The sequence below is a fragment of the Marmota flaviventris genome, chromosome 17, assembly GCF_047511675.1.
Source record: "Marmota flaviventris isolate mMarFla1 chromosome 17, mMarFla1.hap1, whole genome shotgun sequence".
NCBI lineage: Eukaryota > Metazoa > Chordata > Mammalia > Rodentia > Sciuridae > Marmota > Marmota flaviventris.
The window spans coordinates 55,079,012-55,106,148 of record NC_092514.1 but is presented as its reverse complement, the minus strand read 5'-3'; the positions used below and the strand labels follow the sequence as shown (position 1 = coordinate 55,106,148).

The window sequence follows — 27,137 nt, the reverse complement described above, 5'->3', positions numbered from 1 at the left end:
CATCCACAGCCCTCTTTATTCTTTATTTTGAGACTGATCTCACAAAGTTTCTGAGATTGGCTTTGAACTTGTGATCCTCCTGCCACATCTTCCTTAGTCACTGGGATTACAGGCGTGCTCCACCTCACCTTGCTCCAAACTGTTTTTAAGGCTCATCCATATTGTAGCATGTGGCAGGACTTTATTCCTTTTTATGGACAAATAAGAATCCATTGTGTAGATACATTACATTTTATTTATTCATTTATCAGCTGCTGCACATTTTTGGGCCATCATGAATAATACTGCTGTGAAATTAATGTACAAATTTTGTTACATATGTGCTAAATAAGTATAAAACAACTACAAGATCTAATAAATGAATTTCACAATGTTGTAAAATACAAGATTAATCTAAAAATTGAGTCTTATATGCCAGCAGGAAACAATTTATAAACTAAAAAATATTCCATTTAAAATAGCATCATAAAAATAAAATATTTAGGAAAAACTTAATGAAGTTGTGCAAAACTTCTATTCCAAAAGTTACAAAAAAAATGAAGAACATCTAAATAAATGGGATAATGTGTCATCTTCAAATTGTGAAGACTTATTAATGATAGAGAAGCCGACTCTCAAATTCATAGATTCAGCACAAAACCATGAAAATCTTAGCAGGCTTTTAAATTGGCAAGCTAACATTTACATGGAAATACAAGACAGACTATTCAAAATAATCTTAACAGGAAGAGACAAAATAGAAGGCCTTAATACTACCTGCTCTCCTTTAATTCTATAAAGCTAAACTAATAGGTGGGGAGAAAAAAGTCTTCAAAGAACTGAGCTGGAGCTGGAGGTGTGGTTCAGCGCTAGAGCACCCTGGGTTCAATCTCCCCAGCACCAAAAAGGAACGAAAAAGTCATGCGGGAATAATTGTGTTTGTATATGGGAAAAGTGAATCTTACCATACACAAAAGTTACTTTGAGAAAAAAGATTATAAACCATGAAGCTACTAAGAAGAAAACAAGAGATTATCTTTCGGAAGCTGGAAGTACACCAGTCCCAGCTGTTTTTTTTTTTTTTTTTTTTTGGGAAGGCCTTTTCTCCCCATTGAATTGTTTTGGTGGCTTTTTGAAAATCAAATGGTCACCTAAGTGTAGATCTGTTTCTAGGCCCTCTATTCTCCTCCACTGATCTGTCAATCCTTATGCCAGCACTATTTGTCTTGATTAGTATAGCTTTACAGAAAATATGGAAGGCAGGAAGTAAGTCCATAGAGGAGACACTAAAAGCAACAGGCATAAAGGAAAATATTGATAAATTATACTTCACCAAAATTTCAAATATATGCTTATTAAAAGACACCGTTAAGAAATTAATAAGCAAGCGACAGATTAGGAGAAACTATTTGCAAAATATGTTATCTGACGAAGAACTAGGGTTCAGAGTATGTAAAGACCTTATAATTCAAAAGTAAAAAGAACCCAATTAAGGAAATGGGGAAGCTGGCCGACTTTTTAAAGGTTTGGCTCAGGAAAGCTGATAGAACTTGATGGTTTCTATCGATCTCCGTAAGATAAACCTGGAGTGAGGAGCTTGGCCGGGAGTGAAGGTTTGAAGAGCGCGGGATCGACAGTCAGTCGACAGACTGGGGTCTGGGGCTGGACGCGGGGGAGGTAACTAGGCTGTTCCACACGGTCCAGCCTGGGGGATGCAGATTGGACCAGCCAGGACCCTGGCACACTACCATGGCCACAAGCCGTACGGAGGCCGGCCGCAAGCTGTAACTGCACTCAGAAGCGGTATCCGGACCTCAGGCGAAGTGCCGAGCCGAGGTAGCCAAAAGGAGACCACAGAAGGTATGACAATGGATCCTGAAACTTTGAGGAAACGGCACGAGAGGCCACCGTCACGTAGCGCGACAGCTAGGATTAAACGTCATGACTCTGCGACGTCGACGCTGCAATATGACGCCACTCCCGGAAGTGTCCTCGACCGGGCGATGAAAGTGGCCGCCAGTGCCGGTCAGGACCAGGTTCGGAGAGGTCGTCCCTGAACTCTTCCCCTAAGTTTCTTCTTGATCTTCCCTGAATTTTCCACATCCGCATAGCGAGAAGACGTCTCTGTCATCATGGGAGGCGGAGACCTGGTGAGTGGAGGGAGCCCGGAGCCCGACTGGCGCTGGGGACGGAAATTGGCAGGGAGTGGGGCGGGGGCGGAGTGGGTAACCGTGGTGACGAATCCTCGCTGTGGGGGAGGAGGGGGCGGTAACCCTGGAAAGGGGAGGCATCTTTAGGACCTTGGAGTGAAGAGTTCGAGGTGTGTCGCGAATGGGGCTGGTGATGTTTGTGTGCTCGTTGATGGGGGCTCTCTGGGCTGGAAATTCTGGGTAGACCGGGAAGGGGAGAGATGTTTAGGAAAGGAGGCAGATATTGAGGAATGGCACACAGATTTGTTTGTATATCTTGTCTTGGGACACATCTCCTCTTCTTACCTAGGCGTTCAGAGTCGTGCCCTGGGCTGTAGTGTGAGTAATTTGTGCCTGGTTCTCCCTGGCCCTTAGCCAGGCCTTTTGAAGAAGAGCCATTTTAAGCCTGAAGGAATCTTCATGTCCAACTTTCTTTCATGTCTCTGTCATTGCTCATTCTGATCTGTAGTTACAGAGCTTTGGTTGGATTCATAGCACTTATGTAAGTTAAGTGGCAGTTTCTCCTAAGTTGTGTCGTTGATTTGCAAGGGACTGAGGCCTTAAATAGGGCAAAGGTATCCAGAAGGGCTCAGTGCAAGATTAGGAAAGTACCAACCTCTTGAAAGTGGAGCTAATTGAATCAGCAAATAGGTCAACTTAGACACCTGTTCAGTAGCCCTAGTATTTTTCAGATGTTCTCAATTAGACTGAGTTCCAGGACTCCATCAAGCTTCCTGTGAAAATTTAGTGTATTCTTCAGGTAACTGAAGGAAAATTCTAAGCCAGTGTTTCTTAATCTCAGAGCTCTTGACAGTTTGGGCTAGATAATTCTTTGTAGATGGGGGAGCAGAGGGGACTTGGATTGCCCTGTGAATTGTAGGATGTTTAGTAGCATCTCTGACCTCTAGCTGCTAAATGCCAAAAGCACCGTCTATCCTTCATGTGACAACTAGAAATGTTACCAAACAATTCCACCCATCCCTTGAGGGTGGGGGGCACATATGGTTGAAGCAGGGAGGAAAGGGATAACTAGTAGGGTAAGTGGGGGAGATGAGGAAGGAAGGATGGATGGATGGATGGACTGAACAAAGGAAAGACTAAAGAAAGGAAGGAATGACCTGACACAGGGGAAAGGCACTTAAGGAATGAAAGAGAAAAGCAAAAAATAAGGGAGCTCTCATTGACTGCACATTTTTCTACCTGCCAGGTATTTTGTGTACATTTTATCTTTGTAACTGGTCTTCAGTCTTGGCCCTCTGTGGTCCACATTTCACATGATAGCGGGTTATGCCTCTTTCCTGCATATAATTAAGTGTTTCCTGCCATTAACAGGATAAACTCTAATCTCTTCACATGGCTTGTAAAGCCCTTAATCTTTTTTTTTTTTTTTTTTTAAGAACTGGAGATTGAACCCCAGGGGCATTTTACCACTGAGCCATATACCCAGCCTTTTGAGACAGGATCTCACTAAGTTGCTTAGGGCCTCTTTAAGTTGCTGAGGCTGACCTTGAACTTTGACAATTCTCCTTCCTCAGCCTCCCGAGTTGCTGGGATTACAGGTGTATACCACTGCACCCATTGATCTGCTTCTTAGTTGACTTCATCTTGTACCCCTTCTCCACCAATCAGTTTGCATTCCACCTCTAGCTACACTGAATTATTTGTGCTGTGTTCTTTCTCACCACTGGGGCTGTAGTTGCTGAGTGCTGTTTCCTCTGTTTGAAAACCTGCCCTCCTGCCAGGCACAGTGGCACATGCCTATAATCCCAGTGGTTAGGGAAGCTGAGGCAGGAGAATCACAAGTTCAAAGCCAGCCTCAGCAATTTAGTGAGGCTCTAAGCAAATTAGTGAGACCCTGTCTCAGAATATAAACTAAAAGGGGCTGGGGATATTGCTCAGTGGTTAAAACATCCCTGGGTTCAATCACCAGTACCAAAAAAACAAAAAACAAAACAAAACAACAAAAAAAATCTGCCCTCCTATTGCCTACTTCCCACTCCATCAGGCTAATTTAGAATTGTCCTTCGATGTTACATCCTTGGAGAAACTTCTGATGGGCAGTGTTAGCCAGGGGAATAGCTGATGGAGAGAAGAAAGAGAAGAAACATTCTTTGAGGATAAAGGATTTTAGTTTTGTTTTTTTTTTCTTTTTCGTGGTGCTGGGGATTGAACCCAGGGCCTTATGCATGCAAGGCAAGCACTCTACCAACTGAGCCATATCCCCGACCCCTCTTTGAGGGTAAAGGAGAAGATCAGAACCAAGGGGAGTTTCCTGGAAGGAACATTGAAGGAAGTCCTAGGTAGGTTATACAGTAAGTTTAGGGATTTGGGTTGTAAAAGAACTGAAGAAAAGGAATGTTGTATTCCTAAGAAGGAATGCTTAATGCCAGTGAGTTCTGTTGCCTTTCTAAATATATACCATCCTCCCTCCCTCCCTGCCCCATTCCTCCTGTCTTGCCATCACCAACTCCCATTTTAGGGATGGCCAGTGAAAGTACAAGATTAAAACTGTTTGAAGGGAACTCAGGAGGGGCCAGGTCCATCCTGCACAACTTTATGTACTGTTAGAAATATTGGGGTGTTACAAGAAATTTGATATGTGCTCAAAAGCTACTGGGCAGCTGGGAGTGGTGGCTCACATCAGTAATCCCAGCAGCTTAGGAGGCTGAGGCAGGAGGATGGTGAGTTCAAAGCCAGCCTCAGCAATTTCGAGGTGTTAAGCAACTCAGTGAGACCGTGTCTCCAAATAAAATGCAAAATAGGCCTGGGCATGTGGCTTAGTGGTCAAGTGCCCCTGAATTCAATCCCCGGTACTCCCCATCCCCCCAAAAAATGCTGCTGGGCAAAGCAAACTTTACTTTACAGGGGTTACAGTCTGTGTGATTGACTAATTTAAAATTGGGAAGTGCAAGGGGAAGAGATATAGTTATGTTTGGATTACCTACTCAACTACCTACAGGCATTATGATTGGAAGACTGAGGACAAAGGGAGATATATTGGGGGGGGGATCCAAATGGCTACATTGCAACCTCATAGTTTTGTGACTTAAAAAGAGCTCCACCTAACTACACACTATGCAATTTAAGTTTTAAATTACAGCAAACACATTTTTGTTAACTCAGACTATAGGTTTAACTTTGTTTTTTTTTTTTTTTGTTTATTTGTTTTTTGAAATACATATTTTTTAAAATGTTTATTTATTTTTTTTTTTTAGTTTTTTTAGGTGGACACAATATCTCTATTTTATTTTTATGTGGTGCTGAGGATCGAACCCAGTGCCTCACGCATGCCAGGTGAGCACGCTAACACCTGAGCCACATCCCGAGCCGTTTGTTTGTTTTTTGATACTGAGGATTGAACCCAGGGGCACTCAACCACTGAGTCACATCCCCAGCCCTATTTTTTTTTTGTATTTTATTTAGACACAGGGTCTCACTGAGTTGCTAAATACCTCACTTTTGCTGAGGCTGGCTTTGAACTCACGATCCTCCTGCCTCGGCCTCTCAATCCACTGGGATTATATAGGTTTAACTTTGACAGAAAAGAGAACATTAATCTTACAGTACTTAAACACCCTCTCCATATGAGAAATTATTGGATATAAATCTTGTCATTGCAAAAGATATCTTCTTCCCCACTGTTTTTTTTTTGGGGGGGGGGGGTGTTGGGGATGGAACCCAGGACCTCATGTATGTAGGCAAGTACTCTACTATAAAACCATTGAGCTATAACCCCCAGCTGAATTGTTTTCTCCCTACTTCCATTCACCACAGAATTTGAAGAAAAGCTGGCACCCACAGACCCTTCGCAATGTGGAGAAAGTGTGGAAGGCCGAGCAGAAGCATGAGGCAGAGCGGAAGAAGATTGAGGAACTGCAGCGGGAACTGCGAGAGGAGAGGGCCCGGGAAGAGATGCAGCGCTATGCCGAGGATGTTGGGGCTGTCAAGTAAGTGAGGAGTTGGGTGTCCTGATGTACAGAAAATTGGAGGACTGACTGCAGATGCCTAATCCAGATGTTGCATGATGGCTTAATGATTAAGTGCATGGGTTTTGGAGTGGGACTGACCTGGATTCTAAGGTTGGCTGTGCCTTGCTGTGAAACCAGGAGCCTTGGTTACTTTAGTAGAACCAGTTCTTAAGGCTTATTGAAGATCAAATGAGATTACATATTTAGGACTTAGTGTAGGCCACATTCCTGGTAGACTGTTGACAAATAAGCATGGCTGAGGATGGTTGTCTTTTCCTTGTTTCTTTTCTTTTTTTTTTTTTTAAGAGAGAATTTTTTTTTTTTTTAATATTTATTTTTTAGTTTTTTGGCGGACACAACATCTTTGTTTGTACATGGTGCTGAGGATCGAACCCGGGCCGCACGCATGCCAGGCGAGCGCGCTACCGCTTGAGCCACATCCCCAGCCCTCCTTGTTTCTTGATATGTGTCCACATCTCAGTCCTGCCTTTGTGTGCGAGCTCTTTTTATTGGGGCAGTGAGTCCCATGGGAGGAGGTAGATGGTGTGTCTGTCAACCAAACCTGTGTGGTTGTGGACAGTCCTACTGGATCAGTCAGTCAGTTTCTTATGTAATACATGCTAGGAATAACAGATATCATAAAAGGAAATGGGAGTAAATTTATGTTTTGAGACAGTAAAAAGCATAAAACCTGCTATTCATTCCTAAATCAGGATGACATTAAAAATATCGCTAGAATAAAGTTGAGTAATCTGTAGTGACATTCCCCTTGTTCATGTCTTCGTGGACAAAGTTTTCAGGGTAGTCGGTGGCTCACTTCTGTTATTGGATATGTGGGCTTTTCCTTAATAATCATGATAGAGGTTTGTGACATTGATGATTGTATGCATATGGTACCAGGTGCAGTGGTGCATACCAGGGGCTTGGGTGGCTGAGACAGGAGGATTACAAATTCAGGGCCAGCCTTAGCAATTTAGTGAGGCCGTAAGCAACTTAGTGAGATCCTGTCTTGAAATAAAAATTAAAAAAGGCTGAGATGTGGCTCAGTGGTAAAGTGGCTCTGGGTTCAATCCCCAATACTAAAAACAATAACAATAACAAAAAACAAAATAACATTGATTATAAGTTTCATATGCATATGAAACTTAGTTTCAGTTTATGGAAATGCTGTGATGGAACTGTAGCAGGAAAATAGATTGGGGAAAAGGCTGTTCTGATTTTTTTTTTTTTTTTTGGTTGGTTTTATTTTATTTGGAATTGAACCCAGAGGTGCCACTGTGCTCATCTTGCCCAGCTCCTGATATTTTTTGATCCCTTCCCCTTGTGTCCTCCAACATTATAAAAACAAAGGTCAGCATGTGGGTCCCTTCCCTCTTTTTTTGGTCTTTAATGAAGATATATTTAGATAATCTTCTTATCCATTTGGCTGATTTGTATAGTTCTTGCACAGTTTCATGCTTTTAATGTAGCCAGTAAAACATCTTTTCTATTTAACGATTCACTTCTGTGGTTCAGGTAATCTTTTCCATGTATGAAATGCATCTCAGAATGAAGAAAACCTTTAATACTTAATGTGGATCTCAAAATTCCTCTCTAAAATAGAATGTTTCTTTAATATTTACTGATAATATTGGAAAATTTCATTTCCTAAACAATGGTCTATACTGGTGTTTCTCAACCCTTGCACTTTAGAATGGGCTTGGAAGATTATTCTAAATAAAGATGGGATGAGGGGCTGGGGTTGTGGCTCATTGGTAGAGCACTTGCCTTGCACGTGTGAGGCACTGGGTTCAATCCTCAGCGCCACGTAAAATAAATAAAATAAAGGTATTGTATCCCTCTACACACACACACACACACACACACACACACACACATATATATATATATATAAGAATGATAGGTTTGTGACATTGATGATTGTATGCTAAGTCTTTTCCCTTGGAATATAGGGGTTGTGTGAGGTAGGGCAACTATGTGTTTTAAAAGGCCCCCTGGCACAGTACACTGGCACATGTCTATAATCTCAGCAATTTGGGAGGCTGAGACAGGAGGATCATGAGTTAAAGGCCAGCCTTTGCAACTTAGCAAGATACTGTCTGAAAATAAAAATATGAAAAAGGGCTGGGGATGTAGCTCAGTGGTAAAGTGCCCCTGGATTTAATCCCCAGTATCAAAAGTAAATAAATAAATAGTCCCCTATTGTTGTACAGCTTTGATTGAGAATTGGATCTGTGTCCTTAATGATAGCAACAACAGCAGAAACTTTGTTTTCACATGCTTTGACCCCCAAATCTTTCCTTATTTAAAAACTCATAATAATAGTTTGACAACAGTAACTGACTACATTTTAGAGATGAGGATATAAGTTATCCAGCTGATTTCTGGTAGAACCAGATGCCAAGCTCTGTGCCCCTGGATTCCAACTCTACATGTTTTCTTCCTAGGGCCTGAGTAAGGCTGATATGAATTGAGTCCTTTTGAGATTAGGTGGAGCCAGGCAGTTACTACTACTTTATATAAGTATCTGCCTTCATTTTTCATATCCTTTCTTCTGTATTTGGCCCAGTTGCCTTTCCCCTAGAAGCTCTTGAATTTTATCTGTAGTCTCCTCTTCTTCTTCTTCTTCTTTTTTTTTGAGTACTGGGGATTGAACCCAGGGGCGTTTAACCACTGAGCTACATCCCCAGCCCTTTTTTATGTTTTATTTAGAGACAGGGTCTCACTGAGTTGCTTAGGGCCTCGCTAAGTAGCTGAGGTTGGCTTTGAATTTGCAATCCTCCTGCCTCAGCCTCCCAAGCCTCTGGGATTACAGGTATGCGCCACTGCACCCAGCACCTCTTACCTTTCTTTCTTTCTTTTTTTAATATCTTTACTTTTTAGTTGTAGATGGGCAATACCTTTATTTATTTATTTTTATGTGGTGCTGAGGCTCGAACCCAGTGCCTCACACATGCTAGGTGAGTGCTCTACCACTGAGCCACAGTCCCAGCCTTCCTCTTACCTCCCCCCTCTTACCTTTCTTTTCTTTTCTTTCTTTTTTTTTATAAAGATAGAGTGAGAGAGGGAGGGAGGGAGAGAGAGAGAGAGAGAGAGAGAGAATTTTTAATATTTATTTTTTAGTTTTTTTCGGCGGACACAACATCTTTGTTTGTATGTGGTGCTGAGGATCGAACCCGGGCCGCAGGCATGCCAGGCGAGCGCGCTACCGCTTGAGCCACATCCCCAGCCATTTTCTTTTCTTTTTTTAAGAGAGAGAGAGAGAGAGAGAGTGAGAGAGAATTTTTTTTAATATTTATTTTTTAGTTTTTGGCGAACACAACATCTTTGTTTGTATGTGGTGCTGAGGATTGAACCCGGGCCGCACGCATGCCAGGCGAGTTCGCTACCGCTTGAGCCGCATCCCCAGCCCCCCTCGTACCTTTCTTAATGTCCCTTCTCCTTTCTTCCCTTACGTAGCTCCTTGCTCTCACCCTGTACTGCCCATGCTCCCTGATTCCCTCTATCTGAGCTCTTTTGTTCCTCTAGCACCAATATTTGCTTCATGCTGATGACCCTTAAACTTATCCCACATAGACTCTGTGTCATTGTATATTCAGCTGCCTAACAGGTAGTTCTACTTTTTGACCCAGAAGTTCAAGAGTCACCTCAACAAACACTTAGCTTTCATCAGCCCCATTTGGTGATTTGTAGACCTATGGGCCTTACCAGTAGCCAGTGAATCTACTTCATCCTTCTGACCTTTTTATCTTTCTGACACACAGGAGATATTTTTACAGATTAATAAATGAGTCTTTATTCCCAACTCCTCCTCCTGTTAGTGTCAGGTACACACAGGCAAACTTCTGATTATCTTTGACATGTATTTTAATTGCTCCCTCATCCCCTCCACTGGCTATGGTGGTTTGTGGTTGTCCTGGCTTCTCAGGAGGCTGAGAGGAGGAGGATTCCTTGAGCCCAGGAGTTTAGGGTCAACCTTGGCAACATATCAGGACACTGTTTTTTGAGGACATTTAAATTTTTTTTTTTTTTTTAATACCAGGGATTGAGTCCATAGGTGCTTTACTACTGAGCCACATCCCCTGCCCTTTTTATTTTTATTTTGAGACAAGGACTAATTTGCTTAGAACCTTGCTCAATTGCCTTGAACATGGGGATCCTTCTTCCTCAGCCTCCCAAGTTGCTGTGATTACAGGTGAGTGCCACCACACCTGGCTTTCTTTCTTTCTTTTTTTTTTTTTAAGTATTTTTTTAGTTGTCAATGGACCTTTATTTTATTTATTTGTATGTGGTGCTAAGTCTCAAACATAGGGCCTCACATATGGAAAGCAAGCGCTCTACCACTGAGACACAACCCCAGCCCCCTGGCTTTCTTTCTTTCTTGAGCCCAGGGGTGCTTTACCACTGAGCTATATTCCCAGCTCTTTTTATTTATTTATTTAGTTTTAGTTGGACACAATACCTTTATTTTATTTATTTATTTTTATGTGGTGCTGAGGATCAAACCCAGCACTTTGCATGTGCTAGGTGAGCGCTCTAGCGCTGAGCCACAACCCCAGCCCATTTATGTTTTATTTTAAGGCAGGGGCTTCTAAGTTGCTGAGGGCCTTGCTAAGTTGGCTGAGGCTGGTCTTGAACTTGGGATCTCCTGTCTTAACCTCCTGAGTTGCTGGGATTACAGGCATGTACCACCCTGCCGGGTTTCACTATGTCCTTAATTTCTGTCAAAAAGTACTTCCTAGCTCAAGGTTCATTGACTATGACATTGTCAGACGTTGAACCCATGATTGTTGGGCACCTGTCTAGGAGACACAGCCATAGTCCCAGCCATTTAGGGGTTTAAAACTTGATGGGAGAGAGAAACACATACATAAGTAACACAAAGAACAACAAGCATTTATTGATACTTACTTTGTGCCATGACTCTGCTGAATTACTTAAAAATCCATTAACTGGGCAAGGGATGTAGTTCAGTGGTAGAGTACTTGGCTAGCATACACAGTGCCCTGGGTTCAATTCTCAGTACCATTAAAAACAACAACAACAAAAAATCTAAAAATCCATTGACTGACTTAATTCCCAGCAACCCTGTGAGGTAGATAGTATTATATCCCCATTTGATAGGTGAAGACACCAAGGCTCAGAGGACTTACTTGGCTATAGAGCCAGGATTCAGGCCCGTGTTGCTTGACTCCAGAACTTATCCTCTTTTTATTTATTTATTTTTTCTGAGACAGGGTCTCACTACGTTGCCCAGTGGTCTTGAACTCCAGGACTTAAGCCATCCTCCTACTTTGGCCTTCCTAGTAGGTGGGATTATAGAACTTGTACTCATAATTGTTATGCTATATTCCCTATCAGGAAATGAGCCTCTGAGAATATTCTAGTTACCACTGACCTTCCTGCTCAGACCTCCTTATGATGTGATATGGTCTGCCCTATACAATCAGTTCTTTTCTTCTCAGACCTAGGAGTTTTCTATTGTTTGGATTACAGAATACATAAAACTAGGCAGGAGCTTGGAGTTGTGACTCAGCGATAGAGAGCTCGCCTCTCATATGCGATGCTCTGGGTTTGATCCTCAGCACCACATAAAAATAAATAAATAAAATAGAGGTTATTGTGCAACTGCAGCTAACAATAAATAAATATTAAAAAAAAAAAAAACTACACAGGAAAATTCCCAAGTAAATGATGTTCATGTTTCATTGCTATTAGCCTTTTGGCCTTTTATCTTCTAAGTATTTATGGTATTTTCTTGTAATTTTATTAAACATTTATTTTGATCACAACTGCAATAAAAAATATAAATAAATAAATGTATTATCTTCAAATACATCCCACTTCCCATGCTGTTTTAAATTAAAAAAATTGTTTAATGTTTCTTTATAGATTACTTGATCATAGTTGTCCAGCCTATAATTTTATTTATTTATTATTTTTTTGAGGTGCTGGGGATCAAACCCAGGACTTTGCACATGTTAAGTGCTCTGCCCCTGAGCTACTGGTGCCCCTAGCTCACCAGTATGTTCCCCTGCTCCAGTACTGGGTATTGGATCCAGTGGTGCTTTAATATTACTACTTCCTAACTGCCCCTGTCTTCCCCAGACAAGGTCTTGCTAAGTTGCCCAGGTTGACCTCAGATTTACAGTCCTCCTGCTTCAGCCTTCCTAGTATCTGTGTTACCTCACCCAGTGCCATATACAATTTAAAAACAGACTATAACTTGTTCTAAAATTCTTCTTGAACTGGCATCTGGTCCATTTTGTATTGCCAGTTTGGCTCTTGTAAGACACCACTTGTGATGAAGTTCCATGGATCTTCTTTCCCTCTAACTTAGAACATGACTTCCCAAACTGCAAAGCTCCCTCCTTCCCAGGAGCCATGATATTCCCAGGGCCTTGTATATGCAGGGCAAGCACTCTACCAACTGAGCTGTATCCCCAGCCCTCTGGAGCCCTGGTTTTAATAGTTGTCAGCCTCCTTCCTGGTCTCCGATTTATTTACATGAGAGATTTAGGAAACCCTTTGTTTACATGAAAGACACCACTACCTGTGGTATTCCTTTTTTTTTTTTTTTTTTAATTTTTTATTGTTGGTTGTTCAAAACATTACAAATTTCTTGACATATCATATTCCTCACTTTGATTCAAGTGGGTTATGAACTCCCACCTTCACCCCATACACAGATTGCAGAATCACATCAGTTACACATCCATTGATTTACATATTGCCATACTAGTGTCTGTTGTGCTCCGCTGCCTTTCCCATCCTCCACCATCCCCCCTCCCCACCTCTCCCCTCCCCTCCCCTCCTCTCTCTCTACCCCCTCCACTGTATAACCCTGAGGGTCTCCTTCCATTTCCATGCAATTTCCCTTTTCTCTCCCTTTCCCTCCCACCTCTCATCTCTGTTAAATGTTAATCTTCTTCTCCTGCTCTTCGTCCCTACTCTGATCTTAGTTACTCTCCTTATATCAAAGAAGACATTTGGCATTTGTTTTTTAGGGATTGGCTAGCTTCACTTAGCATAATCTGCTCTAATGCCATCCATTTCCCTGCAAATTCTATGATTTTGTCATTTTTTAATGCAGAGTAATACTCCATTGTGTATAAATGCCACATTTTTTTTATCCATTCGTCTATTGAAGGGCATCTAGGTTGGTTCCACAGTCTTGCTATTGTGAATTGTGCTGCTATGAACATCGATGTAGCAGTGTCCCTGTAGCATGCTCTTTTTAGGTCTTTGGGGAATAGACCAAGAAGGGGAATAGCTGGGTCAAATGGTGGCTCCATTCCCAGCTTTCCAAGAAATCTCCATACTGCTTTCCAAATTGGCTGCACCAATTTGCAGTCCCACCAGCAATGTACAAGTGTACCCTTTTCCCCACATCCTCGCCAGCACTTGTTGTTGTTTGACTTCATAATGGCTGCCAATCTTACTGGAGTGAGATGGTATCTTAGGGTGGTTTTGATTTGCATTTCTCTGACAGCTAGAGATGGTGAGCATTTTTTCATGTACTTGTTGATTGACTGTATGTCCTCCTCTGAGAAGTGTCTGTTCAGGTCCTTGGCCCATTTGTTGATTGGGTTGTTTGTTCTCTTATTGTCTAATTTTTTGAGTTCTTTGTATACTCTGGATATTAGGGCTCTATCTGAAGTGTGAGGAGTAAAGATTTGTTCCCAGGGTGTAGGCTCCCTATTTACCTCTCTTATTGTTTCTTTTGCTGAGAAAAAACTTTTTAGTTTGAGTAAGTCCCATTTGTTGATTCTAGTTATTAACTTTTGTGCTATGGGTGTCCTATTGAGGAATTTGGAGCCCGACCCCACCGAATGTAGATCGTAGCCAACTTTTTCTTCTATCAGACGGCGTGTCTCTGATTTCATATCAAGCTCCTTGATCCATTTTGAATTCACTTTTGTGCATGGCGAGAGAAAGGGATTCAGTTACATTTTGTTGCATATGGATTTCCAGTTTTCCCAGCACCATTTGTTGAAGATGCTATCCTTCCTCCATTGCATGCTTTTAGCCCCTTTATCAAATACAAGATAGTTGTAGTTTTGTGGATTGGTTTCTGTGTCCTCTATTCTGTACCATTGGTCCACCCGCCTGTTTTGGTACCAGTACCATGCTGTTTTTGTTACTATTGCTCTGTAGTATAGTTTGAAGTCTGGTATCGCTATACCACCTGATTCACACTTCCTGCTTAGCATTGTTTTTGCTATTCTGGGTCTTTTATTTTTCCATATGAATTTCATGATTGCTTTCTCTATTTCTACAAGAAATGCCGTTGGGATTTTGATTGGCATTGCATTAAACCTATAGAGAACTTTTGGTAATATTGCCATTTTGATGATGTTAGTTCTGCCTATCCATGAACAGGGTATATTTTTCCATCTTCTAAGATCTTCTTCTATTTCTCTCTTTAGGGTTCTGTAGTTTTCATTGTATAAGTCTTTCACCTCTTTTGTTAGGTTGATTCCCAAGTATTTTATTTTTTTTGAAGATATTGTGAATGGAGTGGTTGTCCTCATTTCCATTTCAGAGGATTTGTCAAAAAATATGGAACGCTTCACGAATTTGCGTGTCATCCTTGCGCAGGGGCCATGCTAATCTTCTCTGTATCGTTCCAATTTTAGTATATGTGCTGCCGAAGCGAGCACTGTGGTATTCCTTTTAAAGTCCCACTACAGTCTTCCGTTATCCACCAGGGTGCAGCTCTCCCTTGTGCTCCTAACTCCAGTGGTGTGAGCAATGCCAGGCAAACCGCATGGAACCTGACCCATGACCACAGTCATTTCTTAATTATAGACTATAATGTTTCTCCAACCAGTGCTTTTATTTTTTTACTAAATTTTTTTTGTAGTTGTAGATGGAGAGCATGCCTTTACTTTATTTATTTATTTTTATGTGGTGCTGAGGATTGAACCCAGTGCCTCACGTATGCTAGGCAAGCGCTCTACCACTGAACCCCACCCCCAGCCCCATCAAACCAATGCTTTTAATAGGAAAACATTTTTCTAAAGTGTTGTGTTGGTTTATTCTTATTAAAAATGTCCGTGGGAGTGGCAGGGAAAGAGTGGCAGAGCACGTGCCTAGTGTGGGCAAGGCCCTGGGTTTGATCCTTGGCGCTGAAAAAAAAAAGTCCAAACATGCAAGTAAGAAGATATCCTCCCAGTTATTATGTAACCTCAAAACAAACAAATACACAAATTGAAGTCATATTCAAAGCACTTTGAGCATTTTGAGTTTAATGCTACAAATAATACTGTTTGGATGAAATGAATTAGCTATAAGCTGGCGTTGGCTGCTTCTATACACCTTTACTATTTGTGATATGAGGGTCCATTTTCTCACCATGTTTCTCCCTAGAATCACAGGGAAATATTTGCTTGACATGATACTATGACATCATTTGTGCCCTGTGCCATGCTCTACCTTTGGCTTAAAAACATCATTTATGTATTAGGTTATTTTTGATCTTATTATCTCCTCAAACGTGTAGTGTTATTACTGGTTCTAATGTGTCAGGCACCAAAACAAAATAAATACGAGTGATTATGTGATCACTGACATTATTTTTGGTGATAAGACAATGATGTAGAATGAGCCTATTAATTGTTTTAGATTATCTTTTGAAATTATGCTTTAAGTATATGAAAATGATTTCTCCTCTTAATTGTAAGCTCCACAAGGGCAGGCACCATTTCACCATGCTTGCCATGTGGTAAGCACCTATAGATTGAGTCCTGCTTTCATTGGGTTTTCTGTGCAGGTTTGCCGGAATCTACATTTCCTTTGAATTGTATATATTGTTTTCTTCAACCAGGAAAAAAGAAGAAAAGTTGGACTGGATGTACCAGGGTCCTGGTGGGATGGTGAATCGTGATGAGTACCTGCTGGGGCGCCCCATTGACAAATATGTTTTTGAGAAGATGGAGGAGAAGGAGGGAGGATGTTCTTCTGAGACAGGACTCCTTCCGGGCTCTATTTTTGCTCCATCTGGTGCCAATTCCCTGCTTGACATGGCCAGCAAGATCCGGGAGGACCCACTCTTCATCATCAGGTGCTGCTGAGGGTCTGGGAAGGGGGTTTGTTACAGGATGCTTGGAGACCCTGCAAAGGCAGTGGGTTGCTGGCTTTGCAGTTGGTTTTCCCTTGACTTTTATCTGTCAAGTAAAAGGATTTGTCTCCATTTGCTCTTCCTGATGTTGGGAAGGAGGCTCCATTAACACTGTCAGTTCTTAGCTGTACGGGAAGGTATTGGCAAATGTACCAAACCAGACCAGATTTATTCATTTGTCCCTTAAACAAAAATAGGAGGTTGAAGCAAGGTGACAAAGATTGGCAACTTCTTGGAAAACTGGGGATCTGTGTGAAGTTGGCTAAGTGGGTGAACAGACCTTCTTATCTTCCACTTCTTTTTTGTGAGGTGGGCAGCAGAACCCTTTAAAAAGAAACTTCAGAATTTTGAAACCCCAATGTGTGACAGATAAAAGTAGAGCTATTTTTTGGGTGTTAAATGAGACCATACTATACATATTTATTTTGGTTTAGTTTGCATTATTTTCTTTCAAGTGTGTAAGAATAAACATTGAAAAATATTTATTTTTATTTAAAAGTTTTTCTTTTGCAAATTTTCTTTAAAGTTATTTTTCTATTAAAAATGTTGTATATGTTACAAATGTTTTGTCCCATATTGTTAGCTTCCTATTTATTATAGTAAAATATAGGTAATAATTTACCTTTTTAGCCACTTTTAAAAAAAAATTATTTTTTAGGTGTAGATGGACACAACACAATGCCTTTATTTTTATGTGGTGCTGAGGATCGAACCCGGGTCCCACCTGTGCTAGGCGAGCGCTCTACCGCTGAGCCACAATCCCAGCCCCTGTTTTGTTTGTTTTTATTGGTGTATTTATATTATCATTTTTAATGTCTCTGTTGAATGGTTATGCCATGACTTATCTTGTTAATATTCTATCATGGAATCCCTAACTTGTTTCCAAATTTTCATTGTTATAAAATGAAAACTTCATAGCGACCTTCCCTGATTTTTCCTTATAGTAACAAATTCTTTCTCCCTCTCTTTTTTTGTACCAAGGATTGAACCCCGGGGTGCTTAACCACTGAGCGACATACCCAGTGCTTTTTTGTATTTTATTTAGAGATAGGGTCTCATTGAGTTGCTTAGAATCTTGCTAAGTTACTGAAGCTGGCTTTAAACTTGCAGTCCTCCTGCTTCAGCCTCCTGAGCCACTGGGAGTACAGGTGTGCATCACTGGGTCCAGCTAGTAGCAAATTCTTGAATTTGAAAATACAATTCTAGAATTTCTGAGATGAAAGAGTATGAGCTGACCAGGCATGGTGGTGCACAACTGTAATCCCAGCTACTAGGGATGTCAAAGCAAGAGGATCACAAGTTTGAGGCTATCCTGGGCAATTTAGTGAGATCTGTCTGAAAATAATAAGAAGGGTTAGGGATATAGCTCAGTGGTAGAGCATTGGGTTCAATACTCAGTACTACAAAAAAAAAAAAAAAAAAGTTTGTGTTGGTTGTGATAAGTATTGTCAAATAATCTTTCAGGAAGGTTGATCAGTTTACCTTCCTATTGAGAGTATATGAGAGTAAAATTTCTTAAAAGAAGAATCAGGGTGGGCATGGTGGCACACGCCTGTATCCCAGTGGCTTGGGAGTCAGAGACAGGAGGATTGTGAGTTCAAAGCCAGCCTCAGCAACAGCAAGGCGCTAAGCAACTCAGTGAGACCCTGTCTCAGAGGTTGAGTGCCCCTGAGTTCAAGCCCCAGTACCCCCGCTACCAAAAAAAGAGGAATCAGTGCATTGACTTTATTTTCCAGGTGATTATTATGATAAAAGATGGAGGTAGTTTTTGAAATTTTGCAACCAATCAATATATAAGATGACACCCATTTACTTGACCAGGTGGGAAGCCTTGAGTATGATGCCCAATGAGAAAAAATTTTAACTCACTGTCTTGCATGGCAGTGTCCCATAGTAGACTTTCCCCACAATATACAGTCTCTTATGCAGATTTGGGGGAGATTTTTGGCTTCCATGCCATCCTGTAGATTTCTTTTTTTTTTTTTTTAAAGAGAGAGTGAGAATTTTAATATTTATTTTTTAGTCTTTGGCGGACACAACATCTTTGTTTGTATGTGGTGCTGAGGATCGAACCCGGCCGCACGCATGCCAGGCAAGCATGCTACCTCTTGAGCCACATCCCCAGCCCCATCCTGTAGATTTCAACAAAGCATTTCTTACAATGGTGGTTATATAGAATTTGGAGAGGAGAATGATTTAATCTTCCTTCTAAGAGAAATATTAATGATTTTTATAATGTCTTCCATTTAGGAAGAAAGAGGAGGAGAAAAAAAGAGAGGTATTGAACAATCCTGTGAAAATGAAGAAAATCAAAGAATTGGTAAGTCATGCATCAAATAAGCATAAAGCCTTTATGTACTTTTTTGTTTTGTTTTGGTATGGGGGATTGAACCCAGGGGATTGAACCACTGAACTACATCCCAACCCTTTTTTAAAATTTTATTTTGAGACAGGGTCTTGCTACGTTTCTGAGGCTGGCTTTGAACTTGTGATCCTCCTGCCTCAGCCTCCCAAGTTGTTGGTGTTATGGGAATGTACCACCAGATCCAGCTGTCTTTTAGCTACTTAATATAAGATCTTCCCTCTGTTTCTTCCTACCAGGGAAAACAGAATGATGTTTAAGACTTTTCTTTTAGACACCATCTCTCGGTGATATTTATGCAATCTTAATAAGTTTAAGTAAGCTCAATTTCCTCTTTTGTCTTCTGGTTGGAAAAAGCACCCCTGTGTACTTACATATTTTCAGGAAAAGAGGGGTGTAGGCCATGCCTATGGAATCATGTATGCAGTATGCACAGGGGATTGGAGTGTCCTCTGTTACGGCTCACCATTCACATAACGTATGGTTACTCTTTGAGCAGTTGGTAATTTTTGCAGTCTCTGATTACTTCCAAAGGAGTTAGAATTTCTTTCAGTGGAAAGAATGGAAACTCCTAAGGAGTGGTTCTGGGGATTGTTTAAAACACAGATTCCTAGCTCACTCACCAGAGGTTCTGTTTGGGAATCTAGGGTCCATTGTGTACAACCAGGTTTATTGACAGGGAGCTCCTGAGAATGCCCTGGACCCCTGTAGAGGCATGGCATCAGTTTGTACATGAGCCAGTCCCCTCAGAAGGGACTGACAAAGGTTTCAATAACCTTGAAAGTTTATGTTCTGGACACTTTTTAGTTGCAAATGAGTTTGGAAAAAAAGGAGAAGAAGAAAAAGAAGGAGAAGAAAAAGAAGCACAAGAAACACAAGCACAGAAGCTCGAGTAGTGATCGCTCCAGCATGGACGACGAGCCCAGCCGGGGGAGGTGAGCGAGTCAGGCAGCCTCCAGCACTGACTCACTTGCTCATTCATTCTTTCATTCCACAACAGGAACTGGAAACTGCCCCGCAATGGGGTTTCAGTGGTGAACACTTGGACGTAGGCTTTGTGCCAGTTTGTTTTCTAGCATTAGAATTCCCTGGAGATGCTATATGTGGGTGGGTCTCCGGGTGTGCTACTGGAGAGACACCCCTAAGAGAACTGGTCACAGATCTTAGGTCGACTTCCTGGCATGACTGTTTCATCTTAGCTGAGTCCTCAGGACTGCCATGGGATTCACATAGGGTTTTTTTTTTTTTTTTTTAATGGATGAATGGGCCTATGACTGCCCCTTCTGTGTCTTTCCATCTTCCCTGTGGGAATAGTCAGCTCTGCTCCTGCTGACTCACCATGGGTCTCTGGAATAGAAACATGAGGTGAGAGGAGAATGTGTTTAGGCATTGGGGCTGAGAAGCTCGGCCCACGACTTTTCACAGGAAAATCTTAACTGTGCTGATGCATCTTCCAGCAAAGATAGTCCAAATAGAGAAACACACTGCCAAGTAATAGCTGGGAAGTGGGGAAGGTCACACTGGAACCAGGACGCATGTTTCAGCATGAGAGATTTGAAGTGGACCTGTATGCATTTTCTTCTTCAATGAATGTGTGTTTTTTAATCTCTTAGATCTCAAAAGAAGATGGCAAATTCTTTTCCTGTTTTGTCTAAAGTCCCTGGATATGGCTTACAGGTAGGGATGTGGGCTTCTTAAAGGGAGTGATGGTGGGACTGTGACATGTGCCACCTTGACAATTGCAGATAGCAGGGAAATTGGACAGTGGAGGCTGGGGTTGCTGGGGAACAGGCCCACTTCTTATCCCTGAGCTTCTTACATGCCTGAGCATTCTCTAAGCAAACAGAATCACTTTAGGTATTCTGCCTATCTCTCTGCAGTCAACATGAAATATATGCATTTTAAGTGTAGAGGTTAATGGCTTTTTACCTGTGGACATCCCTTCGTGATTTTAACTTTTGATGCTGCCCTCTCTGCTGTCTCTTACTCTTCCTTAGGCTCTAGTGAAGACCTAAGCCAATTTAAGTGGTGGGGTGGGTACTTTCTCTTAGGAGATTTTTTTTTGGTGGGGGGTGGCGGTACTGGGGATTGAACCTAGGGATGCTCTGTCACTGAACTACATCCCCAGCCCTTTTTATTTTGAGACCAGGGCATGCTAAGTTGCCGAGGCTGACCTCAAACTTAAAATCTTTCTGCTTCAGCCTCTTGAGTTGCCAGGATTACAGGCATGTGCCACCATACCTGGCTGTTTTAGGGGATCCTGAGATAACTGTTCAAATTTTTTATGCTTTTCTGTAATTATTGTGAATTCCTTACAAAATTGATTATTTCATTTTTAATATTTTTTGGTCCCGGGGATTAAACCAAGGGGGTGTTTAGGCATTTAACCACTAAGTGACATTTGCAGCCCTTATATTTTATTTTGAGACAGGGTCTCACTAAGTTGCTCAGAGCCTTGCTAAATTGCCTAGGTTAGCTTTGCGCTTGCGATCCTCTTGCTTCAGCCTCCTAAGTTGCTGGGATTACAGGCATGTGCCATTGCGCCCAGCTGATTTTATTCTTTTCCTTGTTTTATTGCATTGCCTTTTGAACTACTGGATTTTCCTATGAATAGCTTTTTTTCACACCCCCCCCCCCCTCCTTCTCTTTATGATACAGGTCAGGGACTCTGACCGTAACCAGGGACAACAGGGTACTCTGATGGCTGGGCAGAAGGGAGCGTATGGGATGAAGAACCGTTCCCGGTCTAGAAGCTCCTCGAACTCACCTCTTAGAAACACCAGCAGGAAGAGCAATAGGGAAGCAGGGTCCCGGGACAAGAGGTCTCGATCCCTAGGCAGAAGGTCACGGTCCCCAAGGCCTAGCAAACTGTGAGTGTGGAAATTCATTGTGGTATAAACTGTGACTGCAGGGGCCTGGTCACAGTGGTATTTTCTTTTGGTGATGTTCACCCATCAGCTTTCCTAAAGTCTTTGCTTTATTACTTCTTTCATATTATTTTTTAAACTTTAATGTAAGCTTTCAGCCCCTACAACCACATATTTATAGGAATATACTACACTGGTACAATATCCTCTCTCTCATCTTTCTTATGGACTAGTTTTAAGATGGCTAGCTCTTTTTTCATTATTTGAAGAATAATCTCTGGAAAATAATCTCTGTGTCCATTATAGGCACAACTCTAAGGCAAACAGGAGAGAGAGGGACCAGACTAAGAGCCCATCACCTAAAAAGGAGGTCTATCAGAGGCGGCATGCTTCTGGATATACCAGGTAAGTTATGAGGGCAGTAGATTAACTTCATATTCTGCAGACCCTAACCTAGAAGTGGCCCACAGCAGGGCAAGTGGGTAATTTATATGACCTGTTTGCCACACCAACTCTTATTTATCTGGTCAACTTTTAATAGTCTTCCCCCACTCTCATACCTTGTTAGACACATTGAAAGGACAAAGTCAATAGTGTTGATCTAATAAAAACTTTAAGTGAGAATCTTTCATCATATATTGGTCTGGCAGTACTCATAGAGGTTTTCACCCAGAAGTCTATTTTTTAGTTGTCAATGGATCTTTTATTATTTATTTATTTATATGCGGCTCTGAGGATTGAACCCAGGGTCTCACGCATGCCAGGCAAGCACTGTACCATTGAGCCACAACTCCAGCCCTCACCTAGAAGCCTTTTTAAATATTTTGGCTTTTTTACTTTTCTTTTCTTCCTTTTTTTTTAATAACACGTTTATTTTATTTATTTTTTATGTGGTGCTGAATATCGAACCTACAGCCTCGTGCGTGCTAGATGTGCACTCTATCGCTGAGCCACAACCCCAGCCCAGCTTTTTTACTTTTCATACTGGGGATTAAATCCAGGGCATTTTACCACTGAGTATCTTCCCAGTCCTTTTTTTTTTTTCTTTTTTTTTTTTTTTTTTTTTGGTACTAGGGATTGAACTCAGGGGCACTCAAACACTGAGCCACATCCCCAGCCCTATTTTGTATTTTATTTAGAGACAGGGTCTCACTGAGTTGTTTAGCACCTCACTTTTGCTGAGGCTGGCTTTGAACTTGTGAGTGGAATTACAGGCGTGCACCACCGTGCCTGGCTTTTTGAGGCAGGGTCTTGTTAAGTTGCCAAGGCTGGCCTTGAGCTTGCAAGAGGTCTTTATGTTATTTGATTGTTCCTTGTTTCTCTTTTTTACTTTGAAGTGTTGGGCATATAACCCAGAACCTTGTGCATGCTAGACAAGAGCTCTACCACCCACCTCTGATTGTCTCATTTTAAAAACCTCCTAGCCTCACTATAATGCTGTAATATATTTTAACTGAGTTAACTGAGTGAGATTTTATTTTATTTTATTTTATTGTTTTTGCAGTACTTGAATTGAACTCAGGGCCTCACTCAGGCTAGGCAAGTGCTTTACCACTGAGCTATATCCCCAGCTCGAGTGAGATTTTAATTATTTGATTTTTGGGGGTATTGGGGATTGAACTTGGGGACACTCAACCATGGAGCGACATCCCCTGCCCTATATTGTATTTTTTAAATTTAGAGACAGAGTCTCACCGAGTTGCTTAGCATCTCACTTTTGCTGAGGCTGGCTTTGAACTCTCAATCTTTCTGCCTCAGCCTCCCAAGCTACTGGGATTACAGGCATGTGCCACCACACCTGGCTTTGAGTGAGATTTTTAAAAGTTTTGTTTTGTGCTTTGTCTTTTCCTAATTTCCCTTTTCTGTTTGTTTTGGTGTCTGTCATTCATTTTTTTGAGGCTTTCCTGAACTGTCTGGTGATATTTCACTTTGCATTCATATTTAAGAGTGAGGTATAAAAAAGCTGAAACACTGTACCCACAGGGTTTGTCTATTGGTAGGTGATTGGGTAGAGTTGAACTGTTTTTTTAGCTGGGACTCTCAGCTGTCAGTAACTTTGATTCTTTTGTTAGGGACTGGTAAAATTTCTTCAGGAAAAAAAAAAATCCTCTAGTTGCCTGATGCTGGCTGCTGGCATTCTGAGAGAGGCACAGATCCCATCAGGGACTGTGAGTCTCAGTGTGGAGCATGTGGGCTTCACTTCATCCTCTTTGCAGTATGGTGGCCTTGCCAACTTTCTGTGCTGTGCCTGATGCTTCTGAATCTTCTTTTCTCCTGTATGGTTCAGTTTCTCCAGAGGGTAAACCACAGGGTCTCCTATAGATGTTTGGCAGAGTAATCTCCAGCTTCAAGTTTTGCTTGGGAATCCAGGGATATCTCAGTTGCCTCTGGCAAGCCTTTTTTGCAGGGGGTTGGGGTACCAGGGATTGAACCTGGGGGTGCTTTACCACTGAGCTATATCCCCAACCATTTTATTTATTTATTTATTTTGAGACAGGGTCTCGATAGGTTGTTTATAGCCTCGCTAAATTGCTGAGGCTGGCTTGAACTTTCAATCCTCCTGCCTCAGTCTCCCGAGCTGCTGAGATTATAAGTGTGCGCCACCATGCCCAACTGCCAAGATTGTGAGATTCTAAAAGTGTTTAAAATTTGGGTGAAAACACCTGACCAAAATGTTAAGAGGAGCCAATGCTTGCCTGTAATCTCAGTGACTTGGGACAATCCTAAATTCAAGGCCAGACTTGGCAACTTAGACCCAGTCAAAAAATAATAAAGGGCTAAAGTTGTAGCTCAGTGGTAGAGCACCTTAGAGTTCAATCCCTAGTACCTCTGCACCACACTATGTTAGTAGGCGGGAAACTCATGCTGGACATGGCACTGCTCTGGCCATTTCCTTGGAGAAAGCCATGGGCTGGAGAGCTTGGGTCCTGCCTGACCTTTATCTCCCTGTGCTGCTTCTGGGATTTTTGCTAGGAGTCAGGTAGAATTGATGGGATGTTTTTTGTGTTCAACAGAAAACTCTCAGCAGAGGAACTGGAACGAAAACGGCAGGAGATGATGGAAAATGCTAAGTGGAGGGAAGAGGAGAGGCTGAACATCCTCAAAAGGCACGCTAGGGAGGACGAACGGGAACGGAGGCTGGAGAAGCTAGACTCCCGGGATGGGAAGTTCATCCAGTGAGTACATTTCTTCCTGCCTGGGGCTCCGTAGGCATGGTCTCAAGGAGAGAGTCTAACAGTGGGTTCAATGTGTTCCAGGTGTCGCTGTGTCTGCAGGGAGAATATGGAGCTCAGCTTTAGGACCACCTTTTTTACCATTCGTAGCTTCTGGCCAGATAGTGGGAGGTTTTTGATTTTTTAAGAGGGAGACGTGAATTAGTATTTTCTCTAAATCTCTGAAATTCTTTGGCATTTCTTATTTATTTATTTATTTTAGTTGTTGAAGGACCTTTTATTTTATTAATTTATTTATATGTGGTGCTGAGAATCAAACCCAGTGCCTCACACATGCTAGGCAAGCGCTCTACTGCTGAGCCATGACCCTGACCCTGCATTTCTTTTAAATAAGAATTAATGGCTCAGAAAGTCTTTTTTTCCAATGAGACTTTGACTTATTTTCAAAAGCAGATGAATTTTCTCTTATGGACATTTAAAAAATTTGGTTCCAGATGGAATCACTTGAAAATTTTCTATGTGGGCTTAAAAGAGCTTGTTTCTACAGTTGCTTTAAGGTTAGCAACCTGTTTCTTCTAATTCTGCCAGACCTGACCAATTGACAAATGTTTTTTATTTCCTAGCCGCATGAAGCTAGAGAGTGCATCTACTTCCTCCCTGGAGGATCGGGTGAAACGGAATATCCACTCTCTACAGAGAACCTCAGTGGCTCTGGAGAAGAACTTTATGAAAAGATGAAAACCATTCTTTTTCTTATTGGTTTTCCTGAACTTTTCAGGGAGGCTGCTAACCCCTAAAAAATTCTCTTTATAAGAGTTCAGTGACTTCTTCCACAGATTTCAAACCACCACTGTTCAAAGTGACCCTCGTCCATCAATTCCTGAAATACTTTGCTTCCTTTGTGAATCAGTGTGACCTGGTTATGAGATCCTAAGTAGCTTTTGCAGTATGCAGAGTGGGTTTTGACTCTGTTTTAATGGGCAGGCACTGAGCCATGCCATTGGGAATATTCATCTTGCTCTGGAAGGTGGCCTGCTGGGTTTGTGATGCTCATGACACCTCTTTCCTCACACTTGTGTGAATAGACCTATTTCACTGCCTCAGGATAGATCATACCATTCTGAGCTCTCTCCAGAGCCACTTGGATAGATTGTGCTAACTGGGATACATGAATTTATTTGATCTAGTAAATAATATAACAGAATGATGTCAGATTAGGGAACAGCCAAGAGAGTGACAAAGGATCTGGAAGAGAATACAAAAAGGTCTAAGTGAACTGTTAACTATTTGGTTTGTAAAAGTATAATGTGTATATGTACAAATGTATATTTTTTTACATGCTTTTAAAAAAAAGTTTAGCTTTGTGAGAGTATCTTGTTTGCTAAGTGATTTTATTATGTAATATAGTACAGCCACACTGAACCTTGTGAGTGGCACAGTAAGGTAGGTCAGCTTATTTTTCTCTGAATAGGGCACATTTAGGAGAAGCCTGGGTTTATCGATAGAATCTAGGCTATCTATCTGATCTCCCTGCTCCGAGTTTCCCATGTGTGATCAGTGCAGCAGTGTAGGCAAGTTTTTAGGAGTCAGGACCACATTGCTACTATGTTCCCTGGCTCCTAAAAGAAAATAAAATGGAAGCTGTTTATTACATGGCTTCTTTTTTTATCATGTACAATGCTAGATTTTCAGGGGTTGTTTCCTACTATTTTGTAGCTATTAAAAAAAAAAAAAAAGTTCCCCCAAACAAAAATAAACTCAAGTGGCCACTTCCCTGTTTTAACTGCTTTTCCCTTTATTCCTTCACCAGAAGCCCTCATTTGACAGGGATTTCCTAGGCAATTTTTTGTTAAATTTTTTTTGTTTGTTTTTATTTGTAAGTGAACACGATATCTTTATTTCATTTTTATGTGATGGATCGAACCCAGTGCCTCACAAGTGCTAGGAAAGCGTTCTCTACCACTGAGCTACAACCCGCAGTCCCTCCTAGGCACTTCTGAGTCACAAGTTAGCTGAGCTATTTCTTTGTTCTTCTAACTTCTAATTCTGGTTAAAATGTATTTGGATTTTTATTTTTGAGCACTTTTGATGCCAGACACTAATGCTTTAAAAAAGTTTTGCCCAGAGAGAATTTAACATACTTTTGTTATTCATTAATCACTTCATTCTACTGCCCTATGCTACAGTTAATTATGGTTTTTATTACTTGGTAATAAAGGTTACATTTATTTTTGTAACTGTCAAGAGTAGCCACGTGGATCACCGAGTTTTCTTACTCCTGTTATAGAAAGAATGTTGACCCATGGTTTGTGTCGAATATATAGAGATCCTTGTCTTATGTAACAGAACGTGGGCCGTTTACTTAGATTTCACTAACTAAGCCAGAAAATAAGACGATTATTAAGGTATGTGTCTGAAGGTGCCCACAGGTTCTTAACTTGACCCTTGGGGCGCAGGAGAACTGGAGGCAGGTGGG

At 41.5% G+C, this 27,137-nt stretch overlaps 1 protein-coding gene and 1 non-coding gene across 3 annotated transcripts; one reads left to right on the top strand and one right to left on the bottom strand.

Annotated features, from left to right (window-relative positions):
- Window positions 1-1,964: 1,964 nt before the first annotated feature.
- On the top strand, window positions 1,965-26,905 carry Cwc25 (CWC25 spliceosome associated protein homolog). 2 transcript variants are annotated; one of them, XM_027924792.2, is made up of 10 exons: window positions 1,965-2,129; window positions 5,943-6,115; window positions 15,966-16,202; window positions 18,510-18,579; window positions 19,429-19,556; window positions 20,235-20,298; window positions 21,280-21,491; window positions 21,795-21,893; window positions 24,503-24,664; window positions 25,285-26,905. In XM_027924792.2, the coding sequence occupies exons 1-10, from the start codon at window positions 2,112-2,114 to the stop codon at window positions 25,397-25,399; spliced, it is 1,278 nt and encodes a 425-aa protein (XP_027780593.1). In that variant the 5' UTR covers window positions 1,965-2,111; the 3' UTR covers window positions 25,400-26,905. The 2 variants fall into 2 exon arrangements, with proteins under 2 accessions (XP_027780593.1, XP_071459289.1); XM_071603188.1 differs by lacking the exon at window positions 1,965-2,129 and adding an exon at window positions 4,381-4,468.
- On the bottom strand, window positions 14,693-14,799 carry LOC114083494 (U6 spliceosomal RNA). Its single transcript, XR_003581153.2, has one exon. It is a non-coding gene; the product is annotated as a U6 spliceosomal RNA (small nuclear RNA).
- Window positions 26,906-27,137: the final 232 nt, after the last annotated feature.